A 19,996-nucleotide genomic window follows, 5' to 3' on the forward strand; every position below is an offset into this window, starting at 1 on the left:
TCTTGCCAAGGTTTATTCTATGAGCAGTTAGAAATGCCTCTAGTTTCAAGACTGAGGCCTGGAAAACTCAAAATTTAAGTTAAGGAAAGGAAAAGGATGAAATATGTTAGTAGTAAATGGAATATGAGGTATATATTTTTAACATGTATACTTACATTTCTAGAATAAACTTTATTTGGTCATGGGTTATCATTGTCAGTATATTTTACTGGATTTAATTTACTAATATCTTATTTGGTATTTTGTAACTATATTCATAAATATTTACTTTATAATTCTTAAAACAATCTGAAATTATATATATTTTGCCATGTGATGAGTTTCCTGTGAAATCACTATCATAGTAAAAATAGAGAACATACTCATCACTCCTGGTTCTTCATAGCAGCCCTTCTCTTTTTCTGCCCTTGGATCCAGGCAACAGCTGATTTGTCTTTTTGTCACTAGGGATTGTTCAAATTTTATATAAATAGTCACTGCCATTCTTTCTCTTTCTTCCCCTCTCTGTCTCTCCCTCCCTCCCTCTTCTTCCTTTCTCTGAATATATATACCTGATGTGATTAACATACTGAAAGATGATTTGGGCAGCTGGGGAAAGAGTTTGGGGTCGAATTAGTGACCAGCACATAAAAGCTAAAGAAATGAAACTTAAAAAAAAGTTAACCCCAGAGAACAAAAACTTTTGTGAGGCAAAATTAGTAATTAGTATCAATAGTGTTAACACTGACTGTTATGATTTATTGGGAGGTTAGAGATATGACAAAGGTGCTTGTATAAATAATGAGGGGGTAGGTGAAAAAGAATCCTTTTTTTTGAAAAGTCAGTAAGCAGCAATATAAAAATGTTATTTGAGACACATTAGGTAAATACCCAAATAAATAGTAGAAATATTGAAAAGTGGTTGCCTCTGGGAAATAGGAAATGGGAGAGGTAAGGGGACACATTTCTGATTTTTCACATATCCTTTAGATTTGTCTGATTTGTTAAACTGTGTGTATGGTTGAGTGTGATAAAAATAAAACTAAAATAAGAAAAGAAAAAAGGTATTAAATTTCAGAATATTAATGATGAGCATTCCATTTCTATTATATCTGCTTGCAAATATCTTATAAAATGGGGGTGTATTAATATCTTATTCTTCTTTAATTTTAATATCAACTGCTTTTAGATCTTTGAACATGATAGTTTTCTCATTCTTTCAAGATATTTAAAAGTCTTCCTGAGAACTGATTCCAATACCTCAATTACCAATGGTATCCACATGAGTAGGTACTTTACCATATAGAACAATTTTACCTTTATAGCACATTATGATGGGGATTCATAGGAATTTGTTAATTTTGTTACCATTATACCACTCAATGTTGTCATATGCCTGTCATCGTCCTCTTGCTCAGTCTTTTCCTTTATCTAAGATAGCAGGAAATTATTTAGCAATACTTTCAGTGCTCCAAAATGACATCATATTTAGGAAAGAGTTGTAGACATATACACAAAGCCCTAAAAAACTCAAGGTTCATGTAATTTGGCTGTTACTGGAAACAAATATTGAAATTGAGGGAATTTTACTAGCAATGGGAGTTGCTCCACAGTTACAATAGTAATTGGTTTTTGCTTACCAAAATATGTTATCCATGTGAAAGTTCTTTTTTACAGGAGAGTAGCCAGATATCTCAAATTATTTATGACCTACTGAACAAATTTTGACACTGCAGTTAATTTCCAATTTCTGGATTCAAAATCAGGAATGATTTACCTTATTATACCTATTCCCCTGAGTGTAATATTTATAGACCAAACCAGGCAAGTGAACTTATATCAAAAAAAGCATGTATTATATAATCATAAATCTTTACAAGCAAACTTTTTATCTAGAGAAATTTTTTAAATAACAAATTTATTGCATAATTGTAACATTCTATCTTTTGTAATCCATAAATGTTATTTCTTTTCTATACAAGTTTCCCTCACTATCTGAAGGTAGAGTGTTCCTGTGAAACCTTCATAAGCCTAAATGGCATAAAGCAAAGAAGCAACTACTGTTAATTTATAAGGAGAAAGTTGTTGAGCATTCCTAGACCCAAAAAATAACCTCTCTTAGACTTTCCTGATACCTTAGGCCACATCTTGCTAACAGATGCATAAAATAAATCAAGATAAAGCACAGATGCTCACAGACACAGTTTAAAGCTATGGCAGCTTGATGGCGAGATGCTGAGTGTAGTTCCTGGAGAAGGGGCTTGATGGTGCCACTCTTTTTATTATTTATTTATTTATTTATTTATTATTTATTTATTTATTTATTTATTTATTTATTTATTTATTTATTTTCAGTTAGCCACTGTATAGTACATCATTAGTTTTTGATGTCAATGATTCATTGACACTCTTGCTGCTTGAGGCATGCACTGCCTCTATAATGGCTGGCTGCAAAACAATCACTGAACTCTATTTTCACTTTTTGCCTTTTTTTGTAAAAGTGAAAATCCTCTTCACATTTCTTTTGCTTGGCGAAAACAGGTACTAATGTAGGTCTTTTGTAAAAGTGCAGTGGCATATGTGAACTTTCAAAAAGCATGGGATATCTGGGAATTTCTTTTTTTTTTTTTTTTTTAATTTATTTATTTGACAGAGAGAGACAGCGAGAGAGGGAACACAAGCAGGGGGAGTGGGAGAGGGAGAAGCAGGCTTCCCGCCGAGCAGGTAGCCCGATGCAGGGCTCGATCCCAGGACCCTGGGATCACGACCGGAGCCGAAGGCAGACGCTTAATGACTGAGCCACCCAGGCGCCCCGCATGGGATATCTGGGAATTTCTAATAGTCACCTTTGTGTTACTAGATGAAACCTGGTGTATGATTCTAGGAATTCTATGCTAGGTTATGGAAATGATAGCTTTGGCCTATCAGTAGTATATAAAAATGATAGGGCGCCTGGGTGGCTCAGTTGGTTAAGCGACTGCCTTCGGCTCAGGTCATGATCCTGGAGTCCCGGGATCGAGTCCCACATCAGGCTCCCTGCTCAGCAGGGAGTCTGCTTCTCCCTCTGACCCTCCTCCCTCTCGTGCTCTCTGTCTCTCATTGTCTCTCTCGCAAATAAAAAAAAAAAAAAATGATAAAGGCATGAATCACTAATATAATAGAGAACTGGAGTCCTTTTAGTATAGAATCAAAAGCCATACTTATTTCTTTAATTTTTCAGACTAATGATCAATACTAGGGAACATTCCTCATAAATTAACTTGGTGGTCTAATAAATATTTACTTTTTAGGAATGGTTGGGGTGGATATAAAGATGCCAGTTATGATGTTTTAATAGGCCATAATAACTATAGCTTAACATGTAGAAATCTGGGGTGGCTGGGTGGCTCAGTCAGTGAAGTGTCTGCCTTTGGCTCAGGTCATGATCTCAGGGACTTGGGATCAAGCCCCACGTCAGGCTCCCTGCTCAACGGGGAGTCTGCTTCTCCCTCTCCCTTTGCCTGCCGCTCTGCCTGCTTGTCTCTCTTTCTCTCTCCCTCTCTGTCAAATAAATAAGTAAAATTTTTTTTTAAATGTAGAAATTTATTTCTCTTTCATGAAATCTGTCTAAGCTTAAACAACCCAGGACTAATTCAATGTCTATATGGTATCAAGAACCCAATAAACCTCTTTGCTGTTACAAAACACTTTTCTATCTTGTTACTCTGCTATCCTTAACCTACAGCTTCCATTTCATGCTCAAAGATGGCTGATCCAACTCCTGCCATTGAATATATTTTCCAATTAGTAGGAAGGTGAGAAAAAAAGAAGTATTTGCTTTACTTTTAAGGCTTCATATCATTTCTGTTCTCATTCCCTTTGTTTAGAATGTAATCTAGCCCTCTGAGGAGGCTGAGAAATATAGTATGAACTAGGTTGTTATGTGCTGAACTCAAAATTTTATTACTGTAGAAAAAGGAGAAAAGAAGATATTGGGGAGCCACAGGGTATCCGTCACAGGTGGTTTTGGGCTGTTTTGAAATATTGTAATAGTATTAAGCCTTAGTCAACCAGGCCAAATATGAATTCTGCTTTGTCTCATACTGCTCTCAGTTCCACCCTGGTCCTGTGTTCTCGTTTATACCCTAAGGAAATTAAAATTTAAACTAAACTAAAACCAGAGCTAAGATGTTCAGAATTCCTTGCTGGCTGGGTTCTGGTTAGATTCTGTCAATGGGAGGCACTTATGCCAGATTTAAAGACAGGAAAAAAGTAAAAGTGTTACCTCTGGTAGTGCCTCTTGCAGTGTCAGCAGTGAATATAGGTGTCTTTCATCTCAGAGGTGGTAGCAGCTTCCTTAGCTTAGGGAAATAGAACCAACCTTTCCACATATTTGTAACCTGTTCTCTAGTATATCTTTCTTTGCTTCAAGTATCTAGAGAGATTTATATAACTATTGGCACAGTTGGCCACCTCACATCATCCCTTGTAATAATGTCAAGGGAGAGTGTTATGGACTGAATTGTGTCCCCCTAAAATTCCTATTTTGAAATCCTAACCCCCAGTGTGATGGTATTTGGGGAGGGGAACTTTGGGAGTTAATTAGGGTTAGACGAGGTCATAAGGGTGAGGCCCTCATGATGGGATTGGTGGCTTTTTACAAATAGGAAAAGGGATTGCTCTCTCCCCATCATGTGAAGATAAGTGAGAAGGTGGCCATCTGCAAGCCAGGAAGGAACTGAATTGGCCAATAACTTGATCTTGCCTTCCCAGGTTCCAGAACTGTGAGAAATATTTTGTTTAAGACACCCAGTGTATGGTATTTTGTTACATCAGCCTGAACAGACTAATACAGAGAGTAAAACAAAAGAAAACAAGAGAAGCAAAATGACATTAAGAAAAATTAGATATTTAAAAACCTCATTTTATTGTTGATCAGCTTTGTTGTCATCTTATTTCACCAACTGAACATAAACTATAGTATTTCAACAATCCTTCTTGGCACGGTCTAAAATTGAGAATTTGTTACCTTGACATGGTTGTCTTCACTCTGTTCTGTATTTTTCTGTTGCTTCATTTATTTTTACTGCATTTTGTCATTCTAATTGATAGCCTTGATTCTTTTGAAATCAGCCAGATACCCCAACTGATCTAACTTCTTATAGCATACTTTGATGATACAGTATCAGAATATTTTATATTCTTGAGGGAAATAATATTCTTTTCCTTCAAATTAAGATATAATTCACCTACTATACATTTTACCCATTTAAAGTGTATATTTTACTGTTTTTCGTATATTTACAGAGTTGTGCAGCACCACCATAGTCAATTTTAGAACATTTACCAACCCCAAAAATGGTTGGCTATACCCGTTAGCAGTCAATTCCCATTATTCAGGGCCCCTATCCCCCATGCCTAAGCAGCCAGACATATAATTTATGTCTGTATAGATTTTCCTATTCTGTACATTCCATTAAATAGAATCGTTTAATATGTGACTGGTTTCTTTCAGTTAGCATAACATTTTCAAGGTACATCCCTATTGTAGCATGTATCTGTACCTCATTCTCTTTTATTAATGAATAATATTCCATTGTGTGGCTATACTATATTTTATTTATCCATTCATCAGTTGACACATATTTGAGTTGTTTCTACCTTGTGGCTATTATGAATAATGCTGCCATGAACATTTGTATTGAAGTTTTGTATTGAATACAAATGTTTGTATTGAACATTTGTATTGAAAAATGGCTTTCCTTTTATTTGTCTTTGATTTTTTTCAATGATGTTTTGTAGTTCTAGTATGTAAGTTTTGTACTTCTTCTGTTCATTGTATTCCTGTTTTATTCATTTGGATGCTATTGTAAATGAAATTGTTTTCTTAATTTCATTTTTGGATCGTGCATTGCTAGTATATAGAAATACAATTGATGTTTGTACACTAATTTTGCAAACTTACTGAACTCCTTTACTCTAATAATTTTTCAATTTATTTCTTAGACTTATATATACAGATGATGCCATTTACAAATTTTATTTCTTCCTTTCTAATCTGGATGCCTTTTATTAATTTTTCTTGACTTACTGCCCTCGATAGGACAAAGAAGTGGCAAGAGCAGACATACTTGTCTCATTCCTGATCTTAGAATGCATTCATTCTTTTACTACTTAGTATGTTAGTTGTAGGTTATTCATACATACCATTTATCAGGTTGAGGAATTCCAAATGGAATTTGTTGACTGCTTTTTAACATGAATGGGTATGGATTTTCTGAAATAATTTAATGTGAATAGGTGTGGATTTTCTGAAATAATGATCATGTGATTTTTGCTATATATTATATTGATACGGTATATTACATTAATTTTTTTTTATGTTAAACCAATCTTTCATTCCTAGGATAATCCCACCAAGTCATATATATATCCTTTTTATATGTTGATGGAATCAGTTTGCTAGTGTTTTATTGAAGATTTTTGCAAATATATTAATAAGAATTAGTGGTCTTTTGTTTTCTTGTGATGTCTTTGTTTCTAGTATCAGGGTTATATTGGCCTCATAGAATGAGTTGGGAAGTGTTCCCACCTCATTTGTTTTTTGAAGAGGGAACTATTTCTGATTTTTGTTATCCACATTGCTCTTCAGGAAGATAATTGGTATATTCCTTTTGACAGTTTTATCTTAAGAGTCTAAATAAGGTAGACTATTCAGAATGAAGAGAGAAACATCTTAGTTAAGAATCATTACTAGAAATGGATTTTCTGGGTAAATACTTTTTACCAGCTTAGTTGAAGATTCTTTGGAAATTATAGAACAGTAGTTGATTAAAAACATTTTGGTACATTTATACTATAATAAGTTCTGCAATCTTTAAATAGGTTGAAGTACATCTATGCATATATTTTGTGGAAGTATTTCCATGATATACTGTTGAGTAAAAAAAAAAAACAGATTACAGATTTGGTTGTATATTGGGTAATATGCATATGCATATATATTGATATATGCTTTAAATGAAAATGGGGAGGTTATAGCAAGGAACTTTTTACACTGTTTTTTTCTGGGGAATAAGAGTTTTAGATAAACTACATGCTGTAGTTTTTCTTTTCATCTCTGAATATTTACAAATCAATATTTTATTATAAAAATATATCCATTAAAAATAGTGCTTGGAAGGGGAGGGGGGTGGGGGGATGGGTTAGCCTGGTGATGAGTATTAAGGAGGGCACGTTCTGCAGGGAGCACTGGGTGTTATGCACAAACAATGAATCATGGAACACTATATCTAAAACTAATGATGTAATGTATGGGGATTAACATAACAATAAAAAAAATAAAAAAAAAACTAATGATGTAATGTAAAAAAAAAAAATAGTGCTTGGAGCACTAAATGTCTGGCTGAACAAGATATAGATCTCTCTTTTCTTTTTTTTATGTTTTTATTTTAATTCCAATTAGTTAACATACAGTGTTAATATAACATTTCAGGTGTAAAATATAGTGATTCAGTAGTTCTATACATCACCCAGTGCTCATCACAACAAGGGCACTCCTTAATACCTACCACCTATTTAAACCATCCCCCCACTCACCTCTATTCTCTATAGTTTGTTCTCTGTAATTAAGATCTGTTTCTTGTTTGTCTCTCTTTTATTTCCCTTTGCTCTTTTGTTTTGTTTCTTAATATCCACCTCTGAGTGAAATCATATGGTATTTGTCTTTCTCTGCCTGACTAATTTCATTTAGTATTATACTCTCTAGCTTAATTCATGTTGGTGCAAATGACAATATTATATTCTTTTTCGTGGCCGAATAATATTTCATTATATATATACACCACAACTTCTTTATTTAGCCATCAATTGATGGACACTTGTCCTGATTCCATATCTTGGCTATTGTAAATGATGCTGTTATAAACATAGGGGTGCATGTATTCCCTTGAATTAGTGTTTTTATATTCTTTGGTAAATACCTAGTAATGCAATTGCTAGATCTTAGGAGAGTTCTTTTGTTAACTTTTTGAGGAACCTTCAAACTGTTTTCCACGGTGGCTGAACCAGCTTGCTTTCCCACCAACAGTGCAAGAGGGTACCTTTTTCTCCACATCCTTGCCAACCCCTGCTGTTTCTTGTGTTGATTTTAGCCATTCTGACAGGTGTGACGTGATATCTCATTTGCATTTCCTTAATGTAAGTGATGGTAAACATCTTTTCATGTGTCTGTTGGCCATCTGTATGTCTTCTTTGGAGAAATGTCTGTTCATGTCTTCTGCCCATTTTTAAATTGGATTATTTATTTTTTGAGTGTTGAGTTGTATCAGGTTTTTATATATTTTGGATACTAACCCTTTATCAGATATATCATTTGCAAATATCTTCTATTCTGTAGGTTGCCTTTTAGTTTTGTTGATTGTTTACTTCACTATGCAGAAGCTTTTTATTTTGATGTAGTCCCAATAGGTTTTTTTTGCTTTTGTTTCCCTTGCCTCAGGAGAACTATCTAGAAAGAAATTGCTATGGCTGATGTCAAAGAAATTACTGCCTGTTTTCTGGGATTTTTATGGTTTCAGGTCTCACATTTAGGTCTTTAATCGATTTTGAATTTATTTTTGTGTATGGTGTAAGAAAGTATCCAGTTTCTTTCTTTTGCATTTTGCTGTCCAGTTTTCCCAACACCATTTGTTGAAGAGACTGTCTTTTTCACATTGGATGTTCTTTCCTGCTATGTTGAAGATTAATTGACCATATAGTTGTAGGTTTGTCCCTGGGTGCTCTATTCTGTTCCATTGATCTAGGTGTCTATTTTTGTGCCACTACTATATTGTTTTGATTACTAGGGCTTTGTAATATAACTTGGAGTCTGGAATTGTGACGCCTACAGCTTTGCTTTTCTTTTTCAAGATTGCTTTGGATATTCAGGGTCTTTTATGGTTCCATACAAATTTCAGGATGGTTTGTTTTAGTTCTGTGAAAAATGCTGTTGGTATTTTGATAAGGTTTCCATTAAATGTGTAAATTGCTCTGGGTACTATAGACATTTTAACAATATTTGTTCTAATCCATGAGCATTGAATGTCTTTCCATTTCTTTGTGTCATCTTAAATTTCTTTCCTCAGTGTTTTATAGTTTTCAGGGTACATGTCTTTTACCTCTTTGGATAGGTTTATTCCTAGGTATCTATTATTTTTGGTGCAATTGTTAATGGGACTGATTTCTTAATTTCTCTTTCTGTGGCTTCATTATTGGTGTATTAAAATACAACAGATTTCTGCACATTGATTTTGTATCCTGCAATTTTACTGAATTCGTTTATCAGTTCTAGCAATTTTTTGGTAGAGTCTCTTGGGTTTTCTGTATAGAGTATCATGTCATCTGCAAATAGGAAAAGTTGTACTTCTTCCTTACCAATTTGGATGCCTTTTATTCCTTTTTGTTGTCTAATTACTGTGGCTGGGACTTCCAGTACTATGTTAAATAAAGTGGTGAGAGTGGGCTTCCTTGCCTTATTCCTGACCTTAGGGGAAAAGGTCAGTTTTTCCCCATTGAGAATGTTAGCTGTGGATTTTTCATATAAGGCCTTTATTATGTTGAGGTATGTTCCCAACAAACTTTCTTTGTTGAGGGTTTTTATCATGAATGGATGTTGTACTTTGTCAAATGCTTTTTCTTATCTACTGAGAGGATCATATGGTTCTTATCCTTTCCCTTACTGATGTGATGTGTGATGTTGTTTGCAAATATTGAACCACACTTGCAACCCAGGAATAAATCCCACTTGATTATGGTGAATAATTCTTTTAAATTACTGTTGGGTTTATTTTACTAGTGTTTTATTGAGAATTTTTGCATCCATGTTCATCAGTGATATTGGCCTGGAGTTCTCTTTTTTAGTGGAGTCTTTATCTGCTTTGGTATTAGAGTAATGCTGGCCTCATAAAATGAATTTGGAAGTTTTCCTTCCTCTTCTATTTTTTTGAATAATTTGAGAAGAACAGGTATTAACTCTTCTTTAAATGTTTGGTAGAATTCGCCTGTGAAGCTGTCTGGCCCTGAAATTCTGTTTGTTTGGAGTTTTTTGATTATTGATTCAATTTATTTACTGGTTATCGGTCTGTTCAAATTTTCTATTTCTTCCTGTTTCAGTTTTGGTAGTTTATATGTTTCCAGGAATGTATCCATTTTTTCTTGGTTGTCCAATCTGTTGGCATATAGTTTGTCATAATATTCTCTTATAATTGTTTGCATTTCTGTGGTACTGATTATTATTTCTCCTCTCTCATTTGTGATTTTGAGTCCCTCTTTTTATCTTGATAAGTCTGGCTAGGGGTTTAATAATTTTATTGATTTATTCAAAGAATGAGCTCCTGATATTGATCTGTTCTATTGTTTTTTCAAATTTCTATATCATTTATTTCTGCTCTAATCTTTATTATTTCCTTTCTTCTGCTGGTTTTGGGTTTTGTTTATTGTTCTTTTTCTAGCTTCTTAGGCATAAGGTTAGGTTGTTTGAGATTTTTCTTGTTTAGGTAGGCAGTATTGCTATAAACTTCCCTCTATGGCCACTTTTGCTGCATCCCAAAGTTTTTGGATTGTTGTATTTTCATTTGTTTCCATGTACTTTTTAAATTTCTTCTTTTATTTCCTGGTTGACACATTCATTGTCTAGTAACATGTTATTTAACTTCCATGTATTTGTGATCTTTCCAGATTTTTCTTGTGGCTGACTTCTAGTTTCATAGTGTTGTGGGCAGAAAGGATGCATGGTATGAATTCAATCTTCTTGAAGTTGTTGAGGCTTGTTTTGTGGGCTAATATGTGATCTAGTCTGGAGAATGTCCCATGTGCACTTGGGAAGACTGTGTATTCTACTGTTTTAGGATGGAATGTTCTGAATATATATGTTAAGTCCATCTGGTCCAGTGTGTCATTCAAAACCATTGTTTCCTTGTTGATCTTCTGTTAGATGATCTGTAAGTGGGATGTTAAAGTCCCCTACTATTGTATTATTATCAATGAGTTCCTTTATATGGTTGTTATTAACTGCCTTATGTATTTGGGTGGTCCTATTTTGGGTGCATAAATATTTACAATTGTTAGATCTTTTTGTTGGTTTGTCATGATAGTGTCCTTTTTGTCTCTTTTCACAGACTTTGCTTTAAAGTCTATTTTGTCTAATATAAGTATTGGTACTCCAGTTTTCTTTTGACATCCATTTGCATGATAGATGTTTCTCCATCCCCTTACTTTCAATTTGCAGGTGTCTTTAGGTCTGCAAGGAGTCTCTTATTGGCAGCATATAGATGTGTCTTGTTTTTTTATCTACTCTGTCACCCTGTGACTTTTGATTGGAGCATTTAGTCCATTTACATTCAGAGTTATTATTGATAGTTATGTATTTATTATCATTTTATTATTTGTTTTGTGGTTGTTTCTAAGGATTTTCTTTGGTCCTTGTCTTTCTCTCTTTGATGTTTTGCTGATTTTATTTAGTGATATATTTGGATTACTTCCTCTTTTTTTTTTTTTGCACATTTATTTGTGGTTTTTGATACATAGTTACCATTAGGTTTGTGTATAACCTCTTCTGCATATAGCAGTCTACATTAAGTTGATGGTCATTTAAGTTTGAAGCCATTCTTTACTATTCGCCTCCCCATGTTTTACATTTATGATGTTATATTTTGTATCCTTTTATTTTGTGAGTTTCTTGACTGATTTTTTATAGAAATATTCATTTTTACGGCTTTTGCGTTTCCTACCATTATACTGTCAGTTTTGTTGGGCTTTCCTTTCCACTCAGAGTCCCCTTTCATACTTCTTGCAGGGCTGGTTTGGTGGACATGAATTCCTTTAGTTTTTGTTTGTCTGGAAAACTCTTATTCTCTCCTGTTCTGAATGATAGCTTTGCAGTAGAGTATTTTTAGCTGTAGATTTTTCCCATTCAGCACTTTGAATATATCATGCTACTCCCTTTTGGTTTGCAAAGTATCTGGTTAAAAATCTCCTGCTAGCCATATGGGTTTTCCCTTGTACATTACTGCTTTCTTTTGCTGCTTTTAAAATTTTTTTATTTTTTCACTATATTTTGCCAAATTAATTACAATATGTCTTAGTGTGGGTCACCATTTTTTTTTTTTTTTTTTGAGAGAGAGAGAGACAATGTCAGGGAGGGGCAGAGGGAGAGAGAAAATCCTAAGCAGGCTCCATGCCCAATGTGGAGCCTGACATGGGGCTCAATCTCACAACCCTGAGATTATGACCTGAGCTGAAATCAAGAGTTAGACACTTAACTAACTGTGCCATTTAGGCACCCCTGTGGGCCTCCTTTTTTGATTTTGTTGGGAGTTCTCTGTGATTCCTGTATCTGGATGTCTGTTTCCTTCCCCAGTTTAGGGAAGTTTTCAGCTATTATTTCTTCAAATAAATTTTCTGCCCCCTTTTTTCTCTCTTTTTGCTCTGAGACTCATATAATATGAATGTTATTACTTTTGATGGAGTTATTGAATTCCGTAAGTGTATTCTCATTTTGCATAATTCCTTTTTCTACCTTTTGTTCAACTTGATTACTTTCCATTACTCTGTCATCTAGGTCTCTAATTTGTTCCTCTGCTTCTTCTATCCTGCTATTCATTCCATTAAATATGTTTTTCATTTTGTTTATTGAGCCCTTTATCTCTGCTATGTTATTCCTTATCTCTGTGTTAAGGGTCTCACTCATGTCTTCCACTCTTTTCTCAAGTCCAAGAGTATCCTTATGATCATTGCTTTAAATTCTCTATGAGGCACTTTACTTATATCTGTTTTGCTTAGACCTCTGGCTGTGGCCTTGTCCTGTTCTTCCATTTGGGATAAATTTCTCTGTCTCATTTTTTGTTCCTCTCTGTGTTTGTTTCTTTGTGTTAAGAAAGTCAGCTATGTTTTCTGTTCTTGAATATAGTGACTTTATGAAGAAGAGGTCCTATAGTGCCCTGGAGTGCAGTGTTCCCTGTTCACCAGAAACTGGCACTTCAGGAGAGTATCCTATGTGTGTTGCTTATGTCCCGCTTTTGTGTCTGAGTTGCTTTTCCTTTCAGTGCAGTTGTCTGGACTGACGCTTTGCCTATTATGGGTTATGTTTGCTCTCAGTGGTGTTGGTGGGACCCAGGCAGGCCAACTCTGAGGGGGCGTGGCTTTGGGGGAATTTGGGAGTGGGGCAGCAGTGTTAGCAAAATTTGTGCTGGGCCACTAGTCCTATTCCAGATCCCCTGAAGTGCTGTGGAGGCTGGGGGCTGCATTCCCCGGGGTGGCTGGGGGCACATGGCTGGGCACTATGCAGTGGCTGGGTGCAGTGTGAAGCAGTGGCTGTGCATCCAGTGGCTGGGCAGAGCACATGGACAGCTTTAATAAAATTGGCCCTGAGCCCAGGGTCAAAGCTAGCAGGCTGGGAGTAGGTGAGTCCTCAGGAGAACTCATGGGCATGGCATACTGCTAGCAGTTTAGGTAGCAAATGTCTGTGTAGCCTGACTCCTCTAGATGGCCCTCTGTTTATGTTGGGGAACAGGAGAGGAAAATGGTGACTACCAGCTCCCTCTTTTTCAGAGAAGTTCCCAAACACACTCCAAAATCAGTATGAATAAATCTCCCTCCCATTAGCCACTGGTGTCGTGTAAATTTCTGTTTTTATGCTTCCTGTCCATGTAGGCTGCTGTCTCTTTAACGGCAGTGACCCAGCTATCACTTGCCCTCGTGGCTAGCCCAGAGCTGAGTCGGCTGACTTTTAAAGCTCCAGGCTCCAAGTCCCATTAATTATACAAACTCATGGAATTCAGCCCCTCTCATTTTCAAAGCCAAACATGAGAATTAGTCTTCCCCCTTTTATGCTCCCTGGTCCTAGGGTCCATTTCTCTGCCCTCTACACATGCTAGTTCCCTCCCTTCTGCAGGCAGCTTCCCCTGCCTTTTTGTCCTTCCTAAACTTTCAGATGCAGTTTGTTCTCTGTTTTTAGTTGTGGAGTTTGTTTTGCTTTTCTTCAGATTAGAGGGTTTATCTACTTGGATGTGGATGATATCTAGTTGTAAACATGGGATGGTGTGAGGTCAGGGTCCTCCTACCCTGCTATCTTCCAAAGCTCCTTCTATGTGGGTCCTCTATTTCTGACCTATGTGGGTCCTCTATTTCTTTGAAAAGTTATATTTCATGTTGAAATTAATTCCTGTATATTATTACATATTCTTATGTTAGTCTTGTCACCTTTATGATATTATCAACTCTTTATATTTTTCTTTTCTTTTTTCCCCATTGTATGACTATGAAAGCTTTCAAACACACAGAGGAGTTGAAAAAGTTATGAGTGTTCATGTATGTATGTGTATACACACACACATACACATACATATTCACCCCCTAGATTTGACAATTATCATTGTGCTATATTTACTTCATAATATATGTCTATCCATCTATGAACCATAATACTTACATGGATGCATTTTGAATTAAGTTGCAGGTGTCAGTAGACTTTACCTCTTAAAACCTCAATATGCATATCTTTAACTAGAGTTCAATATTGTATATAATACTATTTCTTATCTTTTTTTGACATTCAATTTACACACAGAGAAATGATAAATTTTATCATACAATTTTACCAGTGTATACACTTGTATAACCCAAACTTTATCAAAATATAGAATATTACCTTTACTCATAAACCCTTCCAGTGAGTTCTCCTCAAGTCAACCACTGCTCTGATTTTTTTTTCACCATAGGTTAGTTTTGCTTCTTCAAATTCTAATATAATTATACTATATGCACTGTTTTGTGTATTGCTTCTTTTATTTAGAATAACGTTTTTGAGAATCATCCATGTTGTTGCATCTGTCATTAGTGTTTATCTTTCAACTGGTGAGTGGTAATTTATTGTATGGGTATAGCACATTTTTGCTTTTGATTCTCTTGTTGGACAGTTGGACTGTTTTTAGGTTGTTACATATAAAGCTATTAGGGGCATACTTACACAAATTGTTATGTGGCCATATGCTATTTTCTGGGATACATACATAGGAGTGAAATTTATAGGTCATAGGACAGATAGTTTTATAGAAAATTGCAAGACAATTTTCCAAAGTGTTTATGTCATTTTAATACTCCTACCAACATTTGGTAGTAGTTATTTATTTATTTAATTTTTTTAAAACTTTTTTTTTAAAGATTTTATTTATTTATTTGACAGAGAGAGACACAGCGAGAGAGGGAACACAAGCAAGGGGAGTGGGAGAGGGAAAATCAGGCTTCCCACTGAGCAGGGAGCCTGACGCAGGGCTCGATCCCAGGACCCTGGGATCATGATCCCACCCAAAGGCAGACACTTAACGACTGAGCCACCCAGGAGCCACAGTAGTTATTTTTTTAATTAAAAATAATTATTTTAGTTATTATGGTAGTTGGACAATGGTATCTTGTGATTTTAATTTTATTAATTTTTATTTCCTTGATGACTGTTTTTACTATCTGCTCTCTTTCAGACAGTTCGGCATGGTTTTCCTTATCAGCCCACAGCATTAGCCTTTGATCCAGTTCAGAAAATCTTGGCTATTGGGACAAGAACAGGTGCTATAAGAATGTATCCTTAATTTTTGTTTTATTATTTGTAACATTAATACCAATTACATTTCCTTAAATATTCAGGTAAGTGGAATATGACCAAATAAAGTTGGTTTCTTCAAAATGAGTAATGATTGTGAAAGCCCACATTGTCCAGTTTATTGGCGTATTTTTAATGTCTGTGAGATAACTGTTGATGTCCTTTCTTTAATTCCTTTGGATAAATACCTAGAAGTGGAATTGCTGAATCATATGGAAGTTCTAGTTTTAATTCTTTGAGGAAATTCCATACTGTTTTCCATAGTGGCTCTACTAATTTACAGTCCCACCAACAGTGTACAAGGGTTCCCTTTTCTCCATACCCTAACACTTGTTATTTCTTGTCTTTTTGGTAATAGCCATTCTAACAGGTATGAGGGGATATCTCATTGTGGTTCTGATTTGCATTTCTCTGATAATTAGTGATGCCTAGCAACTTTTCATGTTCTAGTTAGCCATCTGTGGGTCTTTTTTTGAAAAATGTCTATTCAGATCCTCTGCCCATTTTTTAATGTAATTGTTTTTTATTTTGCTATTGAGTTGTATGAGTTCCTTATATATTTTGGATATTGACCCCTTACCAGATATGTAATTTGTAAATATTTTCTCCCATTTATTTTGTTGATGGTTTCCTTTGTTGTACAGAAGATTTTTAGTTTGATGTAGTCCTACTTGTTTATTTTTGCTTGTGGTATCATATCCAAAAAATCATTGCCAAGACCAATATCTAGGAGCTTACTGCCTTTATTTTCTTCTAGGAGTTTTATGGTTTCAGGTCTTATATTTCAAGTCTTTAATCCATTTTGAGGTAATTTTTATGTGTACTGTAAGATAGTGGGCCAGTTTTCTTTTGCATGTGGCTGTCCAGTTTTCCTGGCACCATTTATTGAAGAGAATGTCTTTTCCTCATCGAATAGTCTTGGCTCTCTTATCAAATATTAGTTGACCATGTATGCATGGGTTTATTTCTGGGCTCTTGGTTGTGTTCCATTGTTCTATGTATCTATTTTTATGCCAATACCATAATGTTTTGAATACTGTAACTTTGTAATATAGTTTGGAATCAGGAAGCATGATGCCTCTAGCTTTGTTCTCTTTTTTCTCAAGATTACTTTGGCTATTCGATGTCTTTTGTGGTTTTATACATATTTTAGGATTTTTCTATTTCTGTAAAGGATGCCATTGGAAATTTTATAGAGATTGCATTGAATCTGTATATTGATTTGGATAGAATGGATATTTTAACAGTATTAATTCTTTCAATCCATGAGCATGGAATATCTTTTCATTCATTTATAACTTCTTCAATTTCTTTCATCAATATCTTATAGTTTTTAGTGTCCAGGTCTTTCACTTTCTTGGTTAAATTTATTCATAGGTACTTTATTCTTTTTGATGCAGTTGTAAATGGGATTGTTTTCTTAATTTCTCACTCTGATAATTCATAATTATATATAGAAATGCAACTGATTTTTGTATATCGATTTTGTAGGATCATTTTCTTCTCAATCTACTATGTCAAACTACTTTGTTTAACTGGTATATGAAGGTAATTTACTATAAGGTAATTATATGTTAGGGCTTTTAATTCTGCCATTTTACTTCTTTGTTTTCTGCTTGCTTCCTCTGTTTCTTGTTCCTATTTCTTTTTTCCTATTTTCCTGTGGGTTATTTTGAAATTTTTAATAATTTAATCTTGATTTATTTATATTGTTTTTGAGTATATTGTTTTGTAGAGTTTTCTCAGTGGTTGCTCTAGGTATTACAATAAACATACATCAATTATCGCAGTCTACTGGTATCAACATTTTTTTCACTTTGAGGAAAACCGAAACCTTCCTTCCATTTAGATCACTGTACCCTGTCTACTTTTAAAGTACAATTATCTTATGTATTTCCTGTATATGCCTTGAGCAGCACCACATCAGATGGTGCTATCATTTTTGATTCAGGCATCAAATGTGACTTAAGAAACTCATAAGAAGTAGGATAATCTATTATATTTACCCAAATTTTTACCCATTCCTGTTATTTCCTTTCTGAAGCTCCAAGACCTTTTCCAGGGTTTTTAAGGTGAAAATATGTGTTGTTGATTTGAGAACTTTCATTTCCTTCTGGTTAGAGCACTTTCTTTAGACTTTTTTAAAGGGTAGATTTGTTAGAAACAAATTGTCTTAGTTTTTCTTTATCTGAGAATGTGTTTATTCTTCATTCTTCAAGGATATTATTTTTGCTGTATATACACAGTTGACAGTTACTTTCTTTTATTATTTGAAAAATGTTGTACCATTTTCTTCTGGCCTCTGTGGTTTCGGATGAGAAATTACTGTCATTCAAATTCATGTTCATTTATAATACTTTGGCTGCTTTCCAGAGCTTTTCCCCTTAGTTTTCAGAAGTTTAATTATGATATTTCTCGACATGGATTTTTCTGGGTTTATTTTATTTGGTGTTTGCTCCACTTTCTTAATCTGTAGGTTTATGTATTTCATCAAATTTAGAAGTTTTCAGCCATTATTTTTTATAATAGTTTTTCAATCCCACTGTCTTTTTACTCTCCCTCTGGGACTCCAATTATAGGAATGTTATATCTTTTGTTCTTGTCCCACAGACCCCTGACACTGTTTATTGTGTTTCCCCACTTCAGTCTCTTTTCCCTCTGTTGTTCAGATCAGGTAAATTTTATTGATCTCTTCCCAAGTTTACTGATTTTATCCTTGTCATCTCCACTCTGCTACTGAGCTTATCCATTTTTATCTTGGTTATTATATTTTTCAGTTCATTTCCTTTTTATAATTTCTATTTGCTCATCTTTATTTCTCATTTGTTTTAAGAAGATTCATAATTGCTTATTGAAGGATTTTTGTGATGGCTATTGAAAACCTTTTTCAGAGAATTACAACATCTAATACATTTTGATATTGGCATGTATTGATTATCTTTTCTCATTCAAATGCCATTATCTTGGTTCTTAGTATGGTGAGTGATTTTCAGTTGTATCCTGGATATTTTGGATATTATATTATGAAACTTGGATGCTATTAATCATTTTATTTTTTACCAGTTAAGTCCCCCTATTGAGTTGTAGCTTGAGGGCCAGTTGAGTGTGTATATTCAAGTTTTGTGGTGGGCCCTGTCAATACACCCACCCCAGCAAAAATGGGTACTGACTCACCCACCTCATTTTCCGATGTGTGGGAATGGAAGTTCATCTTCCTACAGGGCCCCAGTGACATCAGGAGAGATAGGAAGCATGGCATCAACCACTCTTCCTTGCACCACCTTGTTCCAACTCATTGATGTGAGTAGAGGTTCAGCTCCTAGCAGGATGCTCTGACACAATATGGGTGCTGACTAGCCCTGATTTGCCCACCTTATTCAATCTTATTGCTGTCAGGTGGATGTGAGTATTCAACTTCCCAATGACCACCCTGCTGACATGGAGAGCTAGGAGAGTATATTGAGGCCTAATGTGTGTATGAATCCCTACCTTGTACCATCTCATTAAATCTTGTTGTCCCTGAACTCCACTGATGCTACCTTGGCAGGAAAATTAGAACACCCTTTTTTTTTAATACTAGGAAGGGAATGTAAGATCAGGTGCTCATTCAGACTAATACTGTCCCATCAGATTGGATTACTCCCACCTGCCTCCACTAGTCTGGAGATGGCAGATTAGCATTTTCCTTAGTGCACTAATACCACCTGACAGTGGAACAGAGTGCTACCTGCTTCTGCCAGGCAGGGGATGGGTGATTAACTCCCTGTCTGTGCCCTTAAACACCACCTGCTGAGGGAATTGGAGTGTGCTCTCTGCAGGATGCGGGCGGGATAAGGTGGAAGATCAGTTCCCCAGTCAACCCTGTTAAACTGTGTTGAGTCAGGAAGAGGAGAGTTTTTTCTTTGTTGTTTGCTAGATTAGGGTCAGTGATGCCAAAATTTGTTTTTAGGCCATCCTATCTTCTCAGTCCTCTGACTGGGAAAACAGCCTTTTCTTGGAGTTTTTGTTTCTGTTTTTTTGTTTGTACCAGTTGATGGTTCTGGGTTGGAGACTTCTACAGTGCATTGTCCAGGATACATAAGACACGATAAGGAAACCCAAGGAAATCACTGCTGTGTCATTCCTCAAGTCCTGAGTTGCTTTGTCATTCCTCCTTTCTACCTTTCAGATTCTTCCTATGTTTGTTTGTAATGTTATATCCAGGGATTTGTTGTTGTTGTTGTAAGAGGCAGAAACTGGGAGGAATGGAGCTACTTCTTCACAGATTTGGAATTCTCCACCCCCAAATTTTAATATGTTGTGTTTTCCTTTCATTATGTTTAAAATATTTTCTAACTTCTGTTTGATTTCTTTTCTTGACTTATGGATTATTTATGTGTTATGTAGTTTCCAAATATTAGATGTTTT

At 35.1% G+C, this 19,996-nt stretch overlaps 1 protein-coding gene across 8 annotated transcripts in view; it reads left to right on the forward strand.

The window, feature by feature from the left end:
• STXBP5L (syntaxin binding protein 5L) overlaps positions 1-19,996 on the forward strand; it is a 428,903-nt gene that overhangs the window by 62,424 nt on the left and 346,483 nt on the right. For all 8 annotated transcript variants that reach the window (XM_078066497.1, XM_078066496.1, XM_078066495.1 and 5 more), the window contains exon 3: positions 15,471-15,568. In XM_078066497.1, coding sequence (XP_077922623.1) covers positions 15,471-15,568 — 98 coding nt within the window. The remainder of the gene's footprint in view (positions 1-15,470; positions 15,569-19,996) is intronic.

This window comes from Halichoerus grypus, chromosome 1 (assembly GCF_964656455.1).
Source record: "Halichoerus grypus chromosome 1, mHalGry1.hap1.1, whole genome shotgun sequence".
Classification (NCBI taxonomy): domain Eukaryota; kingdom Metazoa; phylum Chordata; class Mammalia; order Carnivora; family Phocidae; genus Halichoerus; species Halichoerus grypus.